Here is a 22,900-nt window from a genome sequence, read left to right on the forward strand (position 1 = left end):
TGTACCTTTTTGCCTTTTTATAACAATTTTAATACCTAGATATAGAAACGCATATAAAAATCAATCAGTTATAAACACTAAAAATATCCACTAGGTTGAATTTATGCAAAATCTTTTAACTCCTTTGACTTCGTATGTGAAACATACACTTTAACATCTCCACTATAACATAAAAGTTTAAATACCTTTTCATTTACTTTATACATGGACAAGGTGTCAAGGATTCCCCAAACTCTCATTCCACGTGTACGGTTGAAAATGGTCTACTAAAAGCTAAAATAAGATCTAAAGGGCTAGTCAATGGTGTCCATGTATAAAATAAGTGCTAAACTTTGTTGAAGGTTGAGTGTTCAAATCATGTAGTATTTTTTGAAGGTTGAGTATTCAAATCATGTAGTATTTTTTGAAGGTCGATTAGGTAGATTTATTAGTAGATTATAAGATCATGTGTCAAAACTCTAAATATAGAGACATTTGCGACATGTGACATCCCAATCAGCAATGATGGGTTTTATAAAAAGTGGTATAATGGTAAAAAGACTCAAAAGTCAAAACTCTTCTGTAATCATTACGTTATTCTCTCTCAAATCATCGTTTCCTACACAACTCTCCAATCCAAAACATTACTCAAAGCTTAGGAGGGGGCGGTGTCGAGAAATGTTTTGGGCCAAAACTCAATCACCAAAGCATCCACTACATGCGGTCTAAGTCATTCCAAAAAAGAAAGCTATATTAAGAAAATAATTTATCGTCAATTAACGTTATTCTCTATCGCTACAAATCTAAGACCCTTCAAGACCCTGTATAAGCCGGGGTTCGTAAATCCATAGTTCTTCTTTCTATTTTCTATATATAACATATCAAGTTTATTCAGTCTCCCAGGGTCGACCCGTGGGCTAGCGAAATAAAGATAGGGTTTTAGACCCACATTAAAAAATAATTATATATATATATTAAAAGGCAAAAGGTAGTTAACTCATGTAAAATCACTATTCATGAAATAGTAAATACATTAACCACTTACTTAGTGACACCTCACTTACTTTTTTTTTTTTATTTCTATTACTAACTCTTGATTTTAACATATTTTAATCATACATATTTCAATATACTATGTTTTCTTAATTTTCAAATCTCCGGTCACGAACGTTTATTTTTATTTACGTTCCAACATAAGTTTCGTTCAAAACCGATATAGGTCAAATATTATATATTTTAAATTTTTTCCGTAATTTAATGTTACTCTAAATTTGAATACAAACGACACTGTTTTTACGTATGCTTCGATATAAATTTGATTCAATACTGAGTTCATGCAATGCATGATCAAAACATGCGTGTCTAATATAATATATTTTTGTTTTCTCCATGGCGTTTTAGTTTTTTACAAAGGCATACATATTTCTACATACATTTCGATGTAAAAAATTATTAAAATCGAGCCACTGTAATGCGTGGACAAACTTTATTAACCTTATGTTTTATCAACGTCCTCATTACAACACACAGACTAATGTGTATCAATGCTCCCGTCGCAACGCACGGGGTCATTGTACTAGTTATTATCTTGAAAATCTTAACAATAAACCTTAAATTACCATACCCAAATGTCAAACTAAACAATCATAAAAAACCAAACACTAGGGCTGTAAACGAACTGAACGAACACGAACAAGGCCTTGTTCATGTTCGTTAATTAAGAAAATAATGTGTTCACGAACGGTTCACGAACACTTACCGAACAAGATTTTATGTCCGTGTTCGTTCATCAACGAAATTAATGTGTTCACGAACACAAATAAAATCGACAGAGCCTGTAAATTGAGAACAATGTATTCATCAATGTGAATAATGAAAGCCTATAAACGAATCGAATGAGCACGAACAAAGGCATGTTCGTGTTCGTTCATTTAACTTTAAAAGAACACGGAAACTTAATCGAACAAATATTTATGTTCATTTTCATTTATATAAAAAGGGACATTTGTAAATAAACGAACATAATTGAACAAAGATAAACGAACATAAATGAACAAATATAAATGAACACAAACAAACATAAATGAAAAACACTTAATTGAACGCAAATTACCAAATATAAAAGCCTTTAATCAAATTACATATCTAGATAATATTTAATTATGTTCTATTAATACATAAACAAACATAAACGAACGTTCATGAACATAAATGAACGAACGGAACATGTATTCATGTTCGTTCGTTTAAATAAATGAAAATAAACGAACTTCCCGTCGAACAGTTCATGAATAATTCCTGAACGTTCGGTTCGTTTACGGGCCTACCAAACACCCAACATTAAAAAAAAACCGCAACCGACATCTCACAAGATCCTCTTTCTACTTGTCTTAATTAATTCAACAAATGTCTTCTTCACTCTTCACATCTTCACCTTTTACTTCTTCATCTCACCCACTTCACTCCCAAATCTCAAACCCCTGAATCTATGGGTTCAGTCTCCTTAAAGATCGGCGACGGAACCGCCCGGTTCAAGCCCACCACGGTCTGCTCCTCCGCCGTCCACATCCTCATGCTATTCTCCGTCATCACCACCAACTTATTCGCCCTATACGCCTTCACTTACTCCCCAAAACCCACCAACCAGATTCACCTCTTCTCCCACCACCACACCCACAAGAACATCTCCTTAATCTCCGAACAAGTCTCCTTAATCCTCAGAGAAATCGACTCATCCCAAAAGAAACTCACCCAGATCGAAAAACAGCTTCTTGGGTTCGAATCCATTGATCTCTCAACGCCGAATATTGGAAACGAATTGAAATTGTTTCTTGAAAAGAATCAGTTGCCGTTGGGTAAAGATTCAAGAACTGGGATTACGGAAATGGTGTCTTCAGTGGGTCACTTGTGTTACAAAAGTATGGATTTTTTGAATAGTTATATGAATTATAAGCCTAATGGTGCTTGCCCAGATGACTGGAGTCTTGGCCAGAAGTTGATTTTGAAAGGGTGTGAGCCTTTGCCTAGACGAAGGTGTTTCGCTAAGTCGGTTGTGAAAACGGGTCTGTACCCGTTTCCGGATTCGCTTTGGAAGAATGTTAGTGAGAGGGTTTATAGTTGGAGTGGGCTTGGGTGTAAGAGTTTAGGGTGTTTGAATAGTAAGAAGTTGAATAGGGATTGTGCCGGTTGTTTCGATTTGAGAAGTGCGAATGAGGTTTCGCGGTTTGTGAAGGCGAGGGGGAAGAATGATTTTTTGATTGATGATGTGTTGAGTTTGGGGAGTGGTGGTGTTAGGGTTGGGTTTGATATTGGCGGGGGGTCGGGTACGTTTGCGGCGAGGATGGCGGAGAGGAATGTGACGGTGGTTACCGCGAGTTTGAATGTGGACGCGCCGGTTAATGAGTTTATAGCGGCTAGGGGTGTGTTTCCGTTGTACTTGAGTTTGGATCATCGGTTTCCGTTTTACGAGAATGTGTTTGATATAATTCATGTGGGGAATGGGTTGGATGTTGGTGGTCGGGCGGAGAAGCTTGAGTTTTTGATGTTTGATATCGATAGGGTTATTCGGGCTGGCGGGTTGTTTTGGTTGGATAATTTTCTTTGTTCGAATGATGAGAAGAGAAAGAATTTGACACGGTTGATTGAACGGTTCGGGTACAAGAAACTGAAATGGGTTGTTGGAGAGAAGGTTAACGGGTCGGGGAATAAGGAGGTTTACTTGTCTGCTGTTCTGCAGAAGCCGGTAAGAGTTTGAAGGGTTTTCGATTGGTAAGTTTAGTGTTGTTGGTGGTTTTTAACTTTTGGTCTATTATATATTTTGAAATTTTGGTTATAATGTTGTGGTTACATAAGGTCAAATTCCTTTTAGAATGCTAAATAAGTTAAGTGAAGATGTTTGTTTAGTATACCTATAGGATTCCAGGATGGATCATGGAACTTGGTTTAGAATTTCGCTTTGTACTCTAAATTTGTTGTTTATGAGCCTAATTTAATGCCAGTTTAGATTATTGAACTGCTGCTGTTGTTCCGAGAATATTATTGTTTTTAAGATCCACTATATGTTCTTAAGTCTCATTATTTGTTCTTGGGTCTTCTTGTGAATGCAATGACTCTGTTCTGAAACTTCAATATGTAATGACCCTTGTGGTTTACCTTAGGGCACTAGGGTCACTGTCTCATGGTGAGGCATTACCAGGCCAGATGTGAAAATCCGATTTAGGAAAGGGGTGTCAATCGTTGCAGGTTATGGGTTGCGAGTTGAATTATTGAGTCCTAATGTGACCTGTATATTTACTTGTGTTAAAAACATCAGCGTTAATCCTGACACGCTTAAAACCATGTAACCCAAATAAGACTCGCTTAACACATTTATCTAAACGACTCAAGCAAGCTGATGTGCTAAGGGTTGACAATTTTGTACCAACTACCGGTATTCGATTTTCATGTTTTTGGTGTCGGTACATTTGGTTTCGGTATTTTCAACGGTACTGCTACCAAACCAATAAATTTGGTCCAATATTCGGTTTATACTTTCATTTATTTTTGGCATCGATAAGGTGCTGGCTCGGACCTGTTATGATACCGATCTCATCCCTAGATGCATGCGTGGGTTGACGGGTTGTAATCAATTTTGAAGTTGCTTAAATGGGTGGGTGAGAGGGTTGTAATAAATATAAATGGCTTGAACGGATTGGCTGGTCGGCATGTTTATTTAAACAGTTTAAAGTTTAAACATGTCAACCCGAGCACAATCCACTTACCAAAAGGGTTAAATATGCTAAAGGCATGGATGTGCACTGGATTTGGAGTATCAATTAAACTATAAGAAACTTGTATTTTTAGACCATTAAAATACAATTAGGCAGCTTATATGAAGCAGCTAAAAGTAAAGCGAATTAAACCAACGCGCTTACACTTTTAAACAACTACATATAATTCCTGAAACTAACTACAGAGATGTTTGGTCTCTTTTATTTATTCATACTGTAGGTTTACTCAACTTTGAAAAATTACACTAAAAGTGAGGAATTTCATTTATTCAAATTGAAATGTCTCTGTTTATTTGAAGTTTATTAAAATGTAGAAACCGCAAAGGAACTATGAGATTCACTTGAATCTAAAAACATGGTTGAGATGCCTTAAGCACAATGGCATTGAGTAGTCACTGTAATAACTACAATTTTGGTCTATTCAAGACCTATAATAGAGCGATACATATGCGAATAATCCCAGCGGAGGATAATCAGATTAGGGGTTATTCTAGAGCCGGGGTTATCAGATCAGAGGTTATTCCTACAATAGAGGATTAGAGCAGATGGTATTCTAGACCGGAGACTGAGCAAATGATTTTTGGTATGTCTAGCAAGCCCTAGTAAGCCACCATATAAATACTCTCTTATTGTATATATATATATATATGTAAACACTTTTGGAGGCTTGAGCACCTCATAGAAATACAATTCGTGGTGGAGAGTGGATGTAGATCAAAATTGAACGACCCACTATTAATCTCTCGTGTTCATCTTGTTATTTCATATTAGCGTGTGTTTGTGGGTATTTTGTGTGTTCGTGTTGTGTTCATGTGATTGAATCAAAACCCTAACAATGCTAACAAGAACCATAAACCAAGGTTATATGTAGGAAAAATGATAATTCGAGAATATGATTGACTTAGTGGCATGTGTTACGGTTGCAAGAATCACAATTGGTTCTAGACTTCTAGTCATTTCAGCCACTTGATGATGGATGTGTTTCGAATAGGCAACATGTAACCTTGGACTAGAAAATGTGTTGACTGATAGATTTACGTGACTACAAATCCTTCTCGTATTTTTGTCTCCCTTTGCATTTTAACTTTACCTTCTTTTTTTTTTGAGTATACGAGTTCTTGATTTTTGGTCTGATAGATTTAAAGCATTCCACATTTTTTTTTGATAATGTAAGTATATAACATCTTGATTTCTGGTGTGATAGATTTGAAACATTTTAAAAAGTTGTTATCTTGCTAAGTATCGACTCAGGAGTAATACATTAAAAAAAATTGTTGATTTTCAATTCAAAAATGAAAGTAATGAACTTAGTGATTGAAGTCTTAACAAATTGGACTTGAGGGGCTGATTTTGGACCCTATGGAATCTTGAATAAAAATAAGGGATAAGGCGTTTTTGAAAGCTACAACCGAGAATATCAATCAAATTCGTGATAACCTAAAATCCGCTTGAGAATGACAAATTTCTTTTGCCAACAAGCGAAAGCAACCATGGAGATGCGTGATATGGTTTTGAAATCAAGGTAAATTGGTCTAAGGTTTATTGGAATTAATTTTTGAAGCGGTCTAGTGGTACTAACGTGTTCATTTTCAAACGGTGAGGTTTCAAGTCCTGTGTATAACGACATAGATTTAGAAATAATGTGATAGAGTTTGTGAGTTTGTCGTTTTAAAAAACTAGGCACTCACTAATCATACTCTTGAATCTATATTTTTGTCCATCGTGGGACTTTAACTCTCACCGTTTAAGCAGAACATCGCTATGTACGCATCTTGATAGTACCTGACTACAAGACGTTTGGTCCAAGGTTTAATGTATCTCTCAAAATCATTGCACAAGCGGTGATGTAGCATATTGTCTGAACTTGTTGAAGGGCTCAGCTTGTTATATAACACATTAACACGTTTTATGTCCAACTCATGGAAATGCTTCACGATTCGGTAAAGTAGCATAACATGTTTCTTATTAGGGTGTTTAACGGATCAAATTACGAATACTCGAATTATTCGACTTTTGAAGTTTAAAGTTGGACTTGAATTCGATTACTGAACCCGAATCGAATTTTGAGTTTTTTGAAAGTCTCATACGAGCAATGAACACCATTAGGGGACAAATTGCTCTTGTAACTAAAATCAAATTACAAACCATCAAGCAAAGTAACAAACTAAATAAACTAGAGATCAAATATAAAAACTTAAGCCGAAATGAACACCATTAGGGGACAAATTGCTCTTGTAACTAAAATCAAATTACAAACCATCAAGCAAAGTAACAAACTAAATAAACTAGAGATCAAATATAAAAACTTAAGCCGATTACTAGAATTAGGGATTCAGAGATTCACACATTTATTGATTTTGGATAATTGTTTATTGGGTTTATCATTTTTTTTTATTTTGTCACAAATTCATATTCGATTCAATATTTTATATTTGAATCAAGTTTGAGTATTCAAAAACCAAATTTATATATTGAATTCATATGTGATTCAAATTGAATTTGGAGTTTTTTTTAAACTCCAATTCTGAAATTATATTTATCAGACACTTTTAAGTTTTACCTCTACGCACATCATATAAAAATGTCTTGTCAGCTAAATATTTTTAAACTAATGAAAATCAAACAAATTTCATGATCGTCAGGTATAGAATTATGTTTGCACTAAGAATAAATAATAAACTTAGTATATAAAAATACGGTGGTTTCACTTTGGTTATATGTTTTTAAAGTAACGTTATCATTTTAATTGTTTAACGAAATATAAGGTCTTGGGGAATACTTTAGGCGTTAAAGCTGATTTGGCAAAGGTTAACGAGCGGGATACTTCATGGGTTAATGGGCGTTAAAGGCAAGTTGTGTTAAAGTGTTAACGAGCTTCAAAATTCTCTACACTAACACACATTAATTAAAGAATTGTTCTTAAATTAAATCGAAGTGGGCTAAGCAAGATTAAACCATTTCTTTTAGGTGAGATAGAATAAAAAAGGGTAAAGTGACCCGGGGGGGGGGGGGGGGAATAAATGTAAAGGGACATGAATGTGACGTAAAGTTAAAGGACATAAATGTGTACCCGATAATGCATCAAGTTTGAAGATGAGATGATAAAAATTTAATGACAATTAAAGTCTATTTATTAGAAGCATGAATGAAATTGAGTTATTAAAGCTTTTGTTATGAATGATTACGAATACTGAAATTGTATGGCGTATTGCCATTATTACTCATATTTATGCATTATATTTCAATTTCAAATTGTATCTCTATGCAGAGTATTTCTAAACTATAAACTCCACAAGCTACATTGAATTTTGATTAAGAAGGAATTAAAATCTCAAGGTAGCAAATTCGAAATTTGGTTCCATGAATTGAATTTCAAGTTAGTCGAACCAACTAAATCGGCTTATTCGAAATTTGAACTGAATTTGAAAAATCAACTTGAATTCGGGTTGTTTCAGTTTAAATTAATAAAAATATAACCCAATTTAAAAAACCAATTTTATTAAAATCATATACTTTATAATTTTAATTTCAAATGAAAATCACAAATTCAAATTTAAAATTTGAACTAGTATCAGATTTTGAGTTTTTGGAATCCATCCAAATATTAAGCTCGTTATTTGGTACACATGAAAGTCATTGCCGTCTAGAGTCTTAACCCTACAAAAACGACGCCTTCGTCCTAAAACAAATACAAGCACAACATGACTAGTTGTGGGTTAACAAGCTAGGGATGAATGCTGGATAAAATACAGAAAAGAAAAAACAGATTGATAGTTTGTTAGTAGGTGGCCCCACCTTTTTCATATCATAACGCTGGCTTGTGTTAACTAACACCCCATAACGCCTCAGTGTAGCCGGCGTTAATGGTGAGCCAGCTCAACTTTAGCACCACTTTTGCGGCCCCACAAGCCACAACAACCAAGGGAAATATGTTTAAATGCCAAATTTATGCCCATAAAAGCCAACTAAATTTGTTACTGGGCCACTCTAATAGAAGCCCATAATCTCTGAGCTCGCAGTAAATCATCAAGCCCAACTTTATAAATTGTTAATTGTTTCTAGAGAAAATTTTGCTTGTGAATATCATCTCCTGAATACACTGCCAAAATATGTGACATTACTAAGATATGTTAAGGTTAACAAAGTTGTTTAACTTATAACTTATGTTTTTTGTTATGTAAAATAATGACAAATGGTTAAAGTCGTTAATATCCTGGGACAGTAACATGGATTTTGACCTCAAATGAAATTAAGTTATAGAATTCCTTTTGAAATTAACCTATGAAGTATTGGGGATTCTTGTATCTAATAATTGTCCTAAAATGATTTAAGAGAAAAAATATATTGAAAGATATCACCAATTTAACCTATGGTATGTTCCTTTTGAGAGCACACTTACGGTATGCAATAACTTTTCATTTTCTTTAAGCTGCTAATTTAACCTTCAACGATGAATCCATGGTAATTAGCGGTATGACCAACACTGTTATTATCGGTTTTCACCATAGACACTGAAGAAATACTAAATCGAACTGGATAGTCCGACCGGGTATTTCCCCAGATGTGAGTATTCTGAAGTATTATGAGAACAGATCCAAGCTGATGCCTGCAAAACAGAACACCGTTGGGTCTCGTTACGGGAAGGACAGAGTGGGGGGTCTTCCCGTAACCACCCTCCGGCGTGAGAATCAGTACTGTATCTTAATCGGAAATAATACGAGTACCGGTATATTGCGTAAGGCTTGAGAGTGTGAATGAATACCTTGAAGAGATGATCTTCGTATTTATACCCGAAGGTGGAGGGAAGGTGATTGGTGGAGTTGTCACAGTCAAGTTATTCCCTTTCTGCCTGGATGGACACGTGTTGAGCCTTTATTGGATGTGACAGCCTGGACCCGTTTATGGTATAGCCATTATCTGTGCACGTCGTGGGATGGCCATTATGTGTCCAGGTGTCCTCTTTCCACTGGCCGATGTCGCAATCAGGAGGTTTTGAGGGAATCTTCTAGAAGTAGTTTGTTACAACTGCTCTTCCATATCACGTGGGGATCATACGTGTGATGAGTCCCTTGAGTTGTTTTGTGGATTCCTTCCGCGGGTGCTCGTCCGCGGGTTATAATGGAGATCCACAAAGCGTATCTTGGATTATGAATGGCTTTGCTAGTCCACGTGTTCCTCGCGGCGGATGCCTTTTGGCGATCCGCGGGTTGGGTAATGGATCCATGGGTGGCGGATGTCTTTTGACGATCCGCGGGTCGGATAAGGGATCCGTGGGTAGCTTTGCTACCCTCCCTCTATAGACACATACTAAGTTATTGAAAGCGGCAAACAACAGAAAAGCAACTGGGAAACTAGATATGACAAAGGTTAATTTGAAGAAACGACTTAGACATACTAGTCGTCACAGTCACTAGAAGGTATCGTTTTCCTAAAAGACGCGTGGTTTGGGGGCCAAGGTCGTCATCAGTCACTAGAAGGTATCATTTTCCTAAAAGACACCTGCTTTAATTGTAGTGGTTTGGAGATAGAGGATTAGGACTTTTAAAACTTGAGTGGATGGTTGCCCTCGAATAAGCTGCAATTTATCTTAAAAATGAGGATATTTTCTTGAAGTTTAGATAGGACAATCTGTTGAATTTTATAAAGATTGGTTATTTGGTTTGGAAAATATGATAGCATCACTCTCATGAAAGATCCTAATAAGGTGATGTAAAATTTCTTTTACCTCCGAAGAATATGTGTCTTGATTGTTTATTTAACTGTTGAAACAAATTTTGTCTGCCAAAACCAAACCGAAACATAGATTGAATAATCCCAATATTTGGTTTAGTTGATTTTGGGTTTGTTGCATCTGTAATTTCTGTTACTTTGCTGAGACCTACCACAAGGTTGGAATAGAACATAAGATTGCGATAGAAAGAAGTAAACTCTCAAGTCCCGATCGATAAACAAATACAAACTAAACGAATAACTCTCATTTATATTAATCAGAAAATATAACTAAAAAAACTTATTACAATCTCTCAAACAGTAACTCGGTTTGACTTTTAATGAACCCTAACTTGGTAATGTGTATCTCGAGATGAACCCTAACTCGGTTGCATCTCATGTTGTTCTATATGTCTAACCATAAGTTAGTTTATATAAACTAACCTAACTTGCTAGCCAAAACATTACCGGTTATAATTACATAACAATTAGGAAACATTTTGTAGTTAGGAAACATAACAAATTATGAAAAACTTGTCATTATTGGTCCCTCAAGACCACTAACTTGTGACTTGGAGTTCGAAATTACGTCTAACAATCATCCCCTAATTTCCGACTCGGAGTGATTGGTCCTTCGACTATAAGCATGTTGTCTTTATCTTGATTTTCCTAGAACTCATCTTGATCCATAACTATGTTCCTTCGGCTCTCCCAAACTCGACCAGCTCGTGACCCTGTCCTCGACCATTCTCTCGGATGTATGAATTCGCATATCCACTCCTTTGGATGCGATATTGGTCATCTAATCGAGTGAACATCATTTACCTTAATCTTCTTTAGTTTTGAATCAAAATACAAGCACATACATCAAATCAAAACCTTAGCCGAAACTTAACTCGTTTAAACTATATAAAAAAACTCTTAATTGAACCACTTATCCAACATGTTGAAGCGTACAAACCGAAATAGCCTCGAATCTCTTTTCAAAACGAAACCCATTTGTTTGGAAACTTCTACTCCAAAGAAAATTAATTGCTCAAAATATCTTTTTTCTTTTCTTCCTAAGCAAAAATCAATTTCCTATTTAATTATTTTGGTTTATGTGACACCCTGTAATTATCACAAAAACCAAACAAAAATATAATTCTTTTCTTTGACTAACCACAAAAATAGAGAACAACCTAAACAAACTTGGCTTCTTTTCTTTGTTATCGCAAAAGGTGTTAACGGGGCTCCTTGATCGATCAACACCAAAACGGACACTTAATCTTCGATCAAACAAATGTTAAGTACCTTGATCATGGATTTGATCGTACACCGTAAACAAGTCTTGATCACCACGTCAAAACCCTAGTCACGGATTTTCTTATCCAACTTGATCGTACTTCCACTGTCGTTCACGTATTTGATCGACTTCAGGTGTTACTCCTTCCATCACAACTTGATCGACAAACAGCTAAAAGTTTCCTTGGTCACCAAATCTCGGCCCGTCGTCGACCCTTGTCTCGATCGACGATCACGGGTTGACTGAACCCTCCTTATCGATTTCTTGAAGTTGCCTCTGATACCAATGCAAGTCTTGATCGATAAACAAACACAAAATAACCATAAAACTCTCGTTTATATTAATAAGAAAATATAACTAAAAAAAATGATTGCAATCTCTCAAACCCTAACTCAGTTTGACTTTTGATAAACCCTAACTTGGTTACATCTCGTGTATGTTCTATAATTTTCACATTCCCACTTTGATAGAGTGATAGAATAATTAATTGTGGAATAAGAGGTTAAGGATTCAATAGGTCAAATATATTAAACTAAGTTCTTTAATAAAGAAAAGTCAGTCGAATTTGGGTGATTTAAATAGAATTATATATATATATATTTAATGCAATGGTCAGTATGATGGTTAGTTTGTTGGATTTAATTCCCGAACCTCGTTATGGGTCGGGAAGGTGGGCTGGTTCGAGCTAATGGATCGATCTCATTAATTAATTAATATTATAATTAGAGATAATTATCTATTTTTATTTATTAGATAGAGATGAAATTTTGTTTAATAGATAAATAGGAGTTTGTATTTAACTCTAGGTGTAATCGAGCCTCTATATAACCCCAAAGAATATATGTAAGGGTTATTGGAGAATTGATCAAGTTTTTGAGTTATTTTATTGATTAATAAAATTGGTGAGTTGTGCCAAAATATTCTCCGAGTTTAGTTGTGTTCAATTCGATCTGGGACATTAATTGGTATCAGAGCAAGGATCGAATAACCTGAATATCGCAGGAGCAGACCAAGATTCAACTGGGTTTGTTCAAGAAGCGAAGCTAGGGCCGTCGATTGAACAGAAGGACGTGTTCTAGTCGAGTAACAACAGAAAGCAGGCGCAGGTTCTTTCAATAGTAGGTCCTGTTTCGAAGGGGCTGTTCTAATCGATTTCTGGAGGTGTCGATCGGCAGGTTTTAGGGGATCGAATAGAATACAAGCGTCATTTTTGGATCAAGAACAAGGTGGGTTCTTGGTTAGAAGAAAAGGCGTGAGTTTTGGTTTATTCAGAAGCTAAGATTTAGGGTTTCTGTTTGTGTTTCCCTTTTAACCAAGAAGACAAACAAGCAGGTTTTGTCTTTTGGTGGTTCTTGTTTTTGAAAAATGTGTTAAAAGAAAAAGTTGTTGTGCACAGGTTACGAAAAGGAAAAGGAACCAGAATAATTTGTTTCAATTAACTTTTTTTCACACAAAATTTGTTTTTCTTCAAGTGGTATTTGTGATTGGGGTGTTGTGAGCAAACGGGTTCGGTTTTGAAAAGTGGTTCGGGGATAATTTGTTTGTGTTTTTTCCAACGGACTGGAGCAAAGGAGTTCGACATCATTAAGTGTTTACCGTTGGAAGAAAAAAAAGGCCGATAATCCAACCCAAAGTGACCGGGGGGATATCATTACAGGTTACAAAGTTGAACGGAACCAATTACATCACATGGGCGATTGTGATGGAAGCGATTTTGGACGATCAAGGGTTATGGGAAGTCTTTCAACTAGAAGAAGGTGCGGGTATTGATGCGAAGAATAATAAAACAGCAAGGTCGTTTTTATTTCAAGTTGTGGAAGGGGATATTCTTCTTTAGATTGCTCAATACAAGAATGCACGAGAAATATGGGCGGCTTTGAAAGCACAGTTTGTTGGGGCCGAGTGAGTCCAAAAGGCTCGGCTCCTAACGTTGAAAAGTGAATTTGAGAAACTCAAGATGGCGGAACACGAGACTATTGATCAGTTTGCAGGAAAAATAACCGGTATGGTTTTAAAGGCAACAGGTCTTGGTTACGTATTCGAGCAAGATGTTTTGGTGAAGAAGTTACTCGACGCGGTTCCAGACAAATACTTCAACCTGTAGACTTAATCGAGAAAACTGTTGATCTCGATAGTATGAGGTTTGAAGATGTTGTTGGAAGACTTAAGGCGTTTGAGGAACGTCTACGAGGGAGAGTTCTGAGTCTCAAAGTCACTTACTTTTCAATAGATCGGAAAGTAGTTACAAAGGCAAATCGCATGATCAGTCCGGTAGCCGAGGTAGAGGTGGGCCGAGTTCATGGAAACGTGGAAGAGGCAGAGAAACCGGAGGATAAGGATTGTACAAAACCGAAGGACGGGTAAGAGAAAGAAAAGACCGCTCCCAGATTAAGTGTTTTCGGTGTGACGAGATGGGACACTTCGTGTCCTCGTGTCCGGAACGAAGACGAGCAAACCAGGAAGCAAATCTGGCTGAAACAAAAGAACAAGCAGATAGTGAGCCGGTTGGTTATTTAAATCTTCACAAGACGGTTTACTTAAACAAAGAACGAGTTAGCCTGAAAAGGCTTGAAGCCGAGAAAATGGAAGAAGGCACTTGGTATCTCGACAACGGAGCGTCGAACCACATGACAGGTAACCAGTCGTATTTTTCCGAACTCAACAAAAATATAACGGGTAAGGTAAAATTCGGGGACGGGTCCTGTGTTGATATATCGATAAAGGGAAGATTTTATTAAAATCGAAAACCGGAGATGATCTGGTTTTATCCGATGTTTATTTTATACCAAGTTTGAAAGATAATATAATAAGTTTCGGTCAACCAACGGAGAACGGATGTGATGTCCGTATGAAGGAGAATTATTTGCTCTTGTATGATGACGGGGGGTAAACTTGTGATGAAGTCGTTTCAAACGAGAAACCGGTTATACACGATTAAATTAACAGTCGGAGTTCCGGGTTATGTTAAGAAATCCACGCCGATTCAGAAAAAGTTAAACGATTCGGGAACAAAAGATGATCAAAGAAAACTGTTGTTCGCTCGATTAGATGACAAGAATCACAACCAAAGGAGTGGTTATGCGAGTTCATACGACCGAGGTAATGGTCGGAGACATGGTCATAAAGGAGGTCGAGTTCGGGAGAGCCGAAAGAACAAAGTCATGGATCAAGAGAAGATTCGAGAAGTGAAGACCAAGATGATGAGGACCAATATGGTTGTGAAAGCCGAGAAGGTCAAGATTGTGGGTCAAATCAAAAGGAACAATGAGATGTGTTTGAAGTTAAAGGTCCACTTATTCTGGTTCGGAAATTAAGGGGGTGATTGTTGGAGTTAATTCCCGAACCGAGTTATGCGTCAGGAAAGTGGGGCCGGTTCTAGCTAATGGATCGATCTCATTAATTAATTAATTATTATAATTAGAGATAATTATCTATTTTATTTATTAGATAGAGATGGAATTTTATTTAATAGATAAATAGGAGTTTGTATTTTACTTTAGTTGTAATCGAGCCTCTATATAACCCCAAAGAATTCATGTAAGGGGTATTGGAGAATTGATCAAGTTTTGAGTTATTTTCTTGATTAATAAAATTTGTAAGTTGTGCCAAAATATTCTCCAAGTTTAGTTCGTGTTCAATTCGAGGGCCATTATAGTTCTGAGAGAGAATTTAAAATGCTTCTCTATTGTTAAATGCATTGCTCCTTCAAGCTCTCTATATAAACACTAAACTTGAAGCTTTTAGTAAATTCTTCTTTCTGTTTCTCTTCCACCATCAAAATAATGTCTGGCATAGAACAATATCAACACCTCAAAATACAACTAGCAGCCACAAAATTAGCTACCAACAACTTCTCTGATGACAATTATATCGGCCGTGGAGGATTCGGGAAAGTTTATAAGGGAAAACTTATTCATTCTAGGGGCGAGACCATGGTTGCTTTGAAGCGTTTAGATCGTAAATTTGGACAAGGAGATTGCGAATTCTGGAAGGAGATCATGGTACTTTCGCTTTATAAACATAAAATTATTATCTCTCTTTTTGGGTATTGTGACGATGATGGCGAGAAGATTCTCGTGTATGGGTATGCCTAAAAAAAAGTCTAGATTCTTATCTTGCCAGCGACAGTCTCACATGGGTTCAACGCCTTAAGATTTGTGTTGGGGCGGCTCAAGGACTAGCGTACCTTCATACCCCTGGTGAGACGAAACTAAGAATGTTGCATCGCGATATTAAAAGTTCCAATATTCTACTAGATAACAACTGGAATGCCAAGATCTCAGATTTTGGCCTCTCCAAATTTGCTCCTGCTAATAAGCAATTCACATTTATGGTATCCAATCCTGCTGGCACACTTGGGTATATTGATCTGTTGTACCACGAGACAAGGCTACTAACAAAAGAGTCAGATATTTACTCTTTTGGCGTGGTGTTGTTTGAGGTTTTGTGTGGGAGGTTATGTTATGGTAAGAATCTCCGGCCTTTGGCAGGATTCACACGAGAGTACTATCAACAAAACAAAATAAAGTGAACTTATTTATAGTAATATAAAGGATGAAGTAAATATGTCTTCGTTGAAGCTTTTTGCGGATATAGCTTACCGATGTTTAAACAGAAAGCGCGAGGAACGTCCATTGATGACACAGATCGTGAGTGCACTTGAAAGGGCACTTGTATTTCAAGTAAGTTATACTCTTCATTTGTAAAAGAAAAATTAACAAACTGGTGTTGATAAGCCAACAATAAAACAACCAACTTTAATTCAGATCTATGAGACTTATAGAAAATAATTATTTTAATATATAGCTAGAACTGTTGGAATTTCGTATGCCCGAGACACTTATTTAGATTAATGTGGCTAACTGTGCTTGATCCAAGTCGGGTCATACCCAATAACGAGCTAGATAGACACCGGATTGTATTTGTTTAAGATATGATCTTTAAACGAATACCGAACACAAAGTTTAGGAAATCGGTTTTTCTGAAAAATTGCACTTGAAAGATTAAAATAAATAATTTGGATTATTTATTTATTTAATTATTTAATTGGTTAAATAATTAAGAAAAGATTATAAAATAGTTTTATAATAGTGTAGGCTAGTTTTATATATATATATATATATATAAATGAAACAAAAAAAAAAACTCTCCTCTCTCCCTCTCCCTAAGGTTCGGCCGAAACAAGGAAAGGAAGGAGGGCTCGGGTGGTCGGTTTCTCGTGTTCTCGTCCTAACACTCGTCCGGTGTTGCTCGTGGGTATCACCTCTTGAGGCATCCTACTCTTGGAGGCTAGCCCATCTTCCTCTTCATATCATCCTACTCTTTTGAGGTAAAAGAGTTATTATATTTTTACATATTGTTAGCCTATTGTTCTTGTAGATTGATCCTATTTCGGGTTTTAGCCTTGTTACATATTGGTATGTTTCATAAAATTAACAATAGGTTGTAAATATTATCATGCTTCCGTTGCTAGATTAGTGAAAATGTTTCAACTAATACTCTAAAATAGATGCTAAAACCCAACAAGAACAAGCCATTGAATATTTGAATTATTTAGGAAATGGCAGGTGACTATGGAGCAGGAATCTTGAGTGTGAAAATACTTGGAGATCCTTTCGTTGATCAGCATTTCACTAAATCTTGGAAGAATAATAATTGGAGTGATTACTTGGTACTCTATATAGATCGTTATGCTCCATTACAACATATGATAACAACTAGGAAGTACAACAACAGGGTGATTGCTGCATGGGTTGAAGAATTCTCTCTATATGTGAAAAAATTTCATGTTCAAGAACTATTTATACTTGTTTATAACAACGTATCGGTAAGTTCTCTTTTCATAAACCCAAATAAGTTAACTTTCATTTCATTGTACATTTTCAAAAAGGGGAGGGGGGGGGGGGGGGGATCACAAAACCGGTCTTTTGATCAAGGCTTTCTACAATTTTGACCTTGAGTGAAGGACTTGACAAACTCTAGATCATCCATTTCAAATTCCAACATTTGAACTTTTGTGATAACAAAGTGCAGTCATAGGTTTACATAAATTAAGGATTTAATACATATTTTTTTAAATATTACACCTTTTGACAAGACATTATTGAGACCCAACTTTGGGGTGTAAAATTTTCTATTAAGTGTGCATGAATAACCAAAATTCACTTACTGATAAATAATAATAATAATAATAATAATAATAATAATAATAATAATAATAATAATAATAATAAATTTAGTCCCACCACTCTTTCAATTGAAATAGTAAGACCGATTGTGGAGGGGCTTCGCCGCCCCCTCCACGTCATGGCCATACAGGAAATGGGGCTTCGAAACCCTCTTTAATAAAGCTACGCTATGGTTTAAAGCCCCATTAATGGCTTATTATATATATGTGTGTGTCAGAGATATATATATAGAGAGAGAGAGAAGCACAAGTGTCCCCCCTCCTCCTCTTACTGCCCGTAAGTCCCTAGAGCGAGGGATCTAAAAACATTAAACAATCTTTGGCAACCTCAACCTACACTTGTTATCCTCAACCTCAACCTAAAAGCATCACCATCTCCAGCCGACACACACCCGCTCATCCAACATCGCCAGCACAGGAATTTTTTAATAACTTAGCGCAAGATGCACATGCATCTTGCGTTTACGTGACACAAGATTTGACTTGTTCGGGCACTTGTTATTGTAATTGGATGAAATTTCTTGTCAAAAATATCAATGCCTATATTTTGCTAATATTGTTGGTCAACGTGATGTTCTTGTGATTTTCACTTTCAAAAAGCTCCATCTTGATAAAATCAAAAATATCAAGGTAAGTTAATGAAATCCCCAAGGCTAATCATTGTTTACTACATACAAAATGTGATGATATCTTTAAGGAAAATGTTTAATACTTACACATTATGGTTACAAACGCATATCGAATTACACAGACATGAGTAGTTCAAGGATTGTTCTTTGTTTTGTAGGTAACACAACATAACTGCATGGGAGAGGCTACAATGAAGCTGTCAGATCTTACTCCGGAAGTTCCAATGACGTGTAAACTCGCTGTAAAGGGTAGCAATCAGCAAATTGGTTATCTCAAAGTTGAAGTGTTGTACAAGCCGGCTAGCATTAATATTACAAATGCATATAGTTCAGTTCTAAAGGCTCCTGTAGGGACCCCTAAGGATGGAGGACAACTTGTGATTATAATCCAGGGCGCCAATTTAGATGATGAAAGCCGTCATGCACATACATCAGTTTCTTTGCTTTTCCATGGCAAAATAAGGAAAACCCATGTGTGTTTTAGCTTTTAATTTTTGAAGTTGTAGTAGCATTGTTGCAAGAGCCTCTTACGATATTTCTTGGAATTTTGATTTGGGTCATTGCAGTCTATGATGAATACCAACAAGCCAAAGTGGCTTAAAGAGTTTACATTTGTGTTAGAACAGCCACCAATGAAAAACCTGCATTTGGAAGTGATTAATGATTCATGGATGGGACTAACTCTTGGAAAGGTATGATTATGCTTAACTTTCGTTACGAGACTTATAATTAGTTTGTATAATAACTTTTTTCAATAGGGATCACATGGTTGGGTCGATATAAGCCTTGCAAGTGTGGTTAACATCAAATGGACAAACGAGTTATACCAAGTTAAACAAGGTAACGAAATGTCCAATAATTATCTTCAAGTGGAGCTGCATTGGAGAACCTCTGATTAGGTAACCACTGCCAAAAGTTGGTATATTTTACAACTTTTTCGCTATATATAGGTTAATGAAACAAATTCTTAAGGTTTATACACTGTGTTGGAGTTTTTATTTACTCGGCGACTCTTTAGATCTCGTCTTCAAGTCTGTATGATAATCATGCTTTAGTGAAAGAGAATTATTGGCTTTGAATGATTATGTTGATTTACATTCCACATATAAATAATAATATATATGCACATTTACATAAGCTAACTAAGGAGATTGACTAACTTCTATAACAAACTTGACTAAATCTAAATATTTGAATTTGAATATATAACACAAATATTTATTTTGTTGAACACAATTATTTATTTAGTAGTGTGTGTCATTATACATGCAACTAGAATTGTTGAACACAATTCTTTATTCTGGTGACAAACCACTTATTTAAGCTGAAAGCCTGCAAGTATCATTTCTTGTCTCTAACAAGTCATCTGAAACATGTTTAAAAATATTTAATCAGTAAAATAATGATGAATACATTCATTTATAAATGACACATTTTACATTTACAACATTAAGATGTTTTTACATCTGTCTTCTTACAAATTACCGAAAGGTACTTGTCACTCGACCGTATCTGTGACTGTGGTCATATTACTTATTGGCTAACACTTGTCTAATAAGTAACGTGTAATGGCCCAGTAGGGAAACCTTGTATACAAAACCCCACAATAATAATAGTAACAATCTCGTAAGTCTACAAAGACTTAATCACTGTAATTTAATTAAAATCATTTGAAAATATATTTAAAACATTTGGACTATGTTTCATGAGTTTAATAAGTTTAGAAAAGCATCATGACAGTATTGAAAAATTAGTTGTTTCACGCAAATGTGAGTTATATAAAAACTCGAATGTCTCACCTTGAAATTTTACAATTAACAAGCCTCCTGATATTATGCACCTAGGTTAAGCACAATGTAGTATATTTAAGTTAGTATAAACCCCATAATCATAACGATAATCACGATACTAGAAAATTTATAAGATGGCACAATGTCTTGCCTTGTTCAGGCAGAGCTTTCGGATTCGCGTATAAAAGTTTCTTTCAATCGGATAGGGTATCGCTACACTCGGGAATTATACCAACACTATTATATGTGAAAAAGAGAGAGAAATCATGGGAAGTGTGCAGACTGAAGTCTGGATCTCCATCCTATTTATTGTTAAAACTGGGTCAGTTCGCTTAGTGCGAACCAACACCAACAAATGCTTCACGTCATGCGAAGTAAACATAGGGCTATCAAGTCAGCCCTACTTATGTGATATGGTCTAAAATATACATATAATTATATAAATATATCTTACACTTTTAAGTTCTTTTGTGCCAGATTTGTATTGAATATTATTCTTAATTGGCTCATGTGTAAGATTTTAAAGTTCTAAGAGACATCAAACTAAAACGAGTAAATGGACTCAAGAATAATACTACATACTCTATTATTTTGTTTACTCATGTTTTGAACGGTGCATATTGCATGATTGCTTAATTAATAATCTATTAATATTTTATTTGTTTTCATGTATTATGAATTTCAATTAAAACAAATATAAAAGCAAAATGAGAAAGTGCCTGAAACTAATACGTGGCCATGTGGGAGTATAAATTGAATTGAATTACACAATATATTTATTATATCTTTCAAAATTATCACAAACAGGTATGCTCACATCTGGTGGACCACAAAAAGAAAAAAAAGAAGAGAGAAAATAATTATATTTTGGAGCAAGGATTCAAATGGGCCGGATGCTAACTGATAAAAAGATTCAACAGCCCAATAACCGATGGATTTGAGGGTTTTTGGTAGATTAGTTTTTGGACGTGAATATTTTTATTTTATAAAAGTTCGAAAGGGGGCGCCACTGTCTGGGGAGGTCACGCAAGAGAGAAGAAGACAAGGGAAAGCCTTTGGCCAACCAGAGAGCTTTTGTTTTATTGTTTTCTTTATGAAGTCAGTTTTTGAACCTTATTTATTTGGTTTGTTTTTTAGTATGGTTTTTGACTAAACCCTTAGACCGCCTAGGCTTTATGATGAACTTTTGTTGACATTAGACTTTAGTTTGGATTTTGTTTTAGTTATGGTTTATGATTAAGTAAAAGGTTTATTGTTATTCGTTCGATGCATATGTATGTTTAGGATTGTTTGGTGAATTTTATTGTTTCACAGTTTCCTTGGTGATTTTCTGTCATATGATAGGATTTGGTTAGGTCATCTACTGTGTGTTTTTGACTAGTTTATGGTTGACTTGCAATAAAGCCATAGGAACAATATTAATAAATCAAATAGGCCTAAGTGTGCTATTAATCTAAATAGCTGAGAGGTGATAGATTATATGATAAGTCTTGGTTGTTTAAGATTGCTAGATTTAGTTCTTCGTAAGGAGTTCGTCTAGGCTTGATTTTCAGCCTTATTTGTCTAGTCGAGTGAATGCTTTAAACTACCTTTGATTTCCACGCTGTAAGATAGGATTTCTTATAGAGGTACTTATCATAAAATAAGTTAGTGACCTTAAGGGAGTCTAATTAAAGTGGTATTTTTAAGAACTTAATAGAAATCCATAGGTGTCGTCTTGAGAAGGGTCAGGGGTCCTGTTCAGGTTTTCTTTAAGTGAAGATTTTATGATCCCAATTCCATAACATGCATTTTCCAACTAATTGACAATTGATACAATAGGGATTCTAGCCTAGGTGGTTGCTCATCATCATCTGAATTAAGCCCAAGTTCTAAGTTTAGTCGTCTTTAGTTTTAGTGATTAATTTAATATTAGTTTTTAGTAAAACCCCCCAATACTAATAAATAAATAGTCGTGTCTATAGTTAAGTCTAATTTAGTTAGTTTACGTAATTTAAAGAGTCTCGTGGGTTCGATACCCGGACTTACTTAGCTGTACTAGAGTTGACCGGTTCACTTGCCGGTTAGTAGTTTAGTTAAGTTTAAGAGTCTAGAATTTATTACTTAGTGTCTAGAGTAGCGTAATTTTAGTTAATAATATTAAACTATTTTTAGCACATCATTATGCCACATGGCAGGCAATGTGTCACCATTACGTGACTATCACGTCGCGTAGCGCAAAATAATTCTTCGCGTCGCGAGAAGGACAAAGATTTTCTGGATACCTTATAATGCTTCGTGTAACATGAAGGGACTTAACTTTACTCCTTCGCATAGCGAGAAGGAACTAGTTTTCAAAAACACTAAGGTGGCTCTCAGGCGATTTGAGCGTGCGAAGTGCAAAGTGCACCATCAAAGCGCCACATTGCACCCATCGCACTTCTCCCGTGCCCGAGCCCATGCGCGTCGGGTGCTTTGTACCCTCCGCTTGGACCACTGGGTGTGTTTTGTCACAAAAGAATATTATCATATGAACTCTCTTTCTTATAAAAAGCTTACAAGTTTTATAATCT

At 35.7% G+C, this 22,900-nt stretch overlaps 1 protein-coding gene and 1 pseudogene across 1 annotated transcript; both read left to right on the plus strand.

The window, feature by feature from the left end:
* Positions 1–2,374: 2,374 nt before the first annotated feature.
* On the plus strand, positions 2,375–3,890 carry LOC143596961 (putative methyltransferase At1g29790). Its single transcript, XM_077075602.1, has one exon. The coding sequence runs from the start codon at positions 2,468–2,470 to the stop codon at positions 3,731–3,733; it is 1,266 nt and encodes a 421-aa protein (XP_076931717.1). The 5' UTR covers positions 2,375–2,467; the 3' UTR covers positions 3,734–3,890.
* An 11,634-nt stretch (positions 3,891–15,524) lies between these two features.
* Positions 15,525–19,457, plus strand: LOC143596962 (putative serine/threonine-protein kinase PBL15; annotated as a pseudogene).
* Positions 19,458–22,900: the final 3,443 nt, after the last annotated feature.

This window comes from Bidens hawaiensis, unplaced genomic scaffold (genome assembly GCF_021521415.1).
Source record: "Bidens hawaiensis isolate Kalapana, Puna unplaced genomic scaffold, B.hawaiensis_p1.1 tig00047422_1, whole genome shotgun sequence".
Classification (NCBI taxonomy): Eukaryota; Viridiplantae; Streptophyta; class Magnoliopsida; order Asterales; family Asteraceae; genus Bidens; species Bidens hawaiensis.

What these genes read in the sequence shown, in the direction of transcription:
- LOC143596961 (XM_077075602.1), top strand. Translation starts at nt 2,468, where the DNA reads ATGGGTTCAGTCTCCTTAAAGATCGGCGACGGAACCGCCCGGTTCAAG.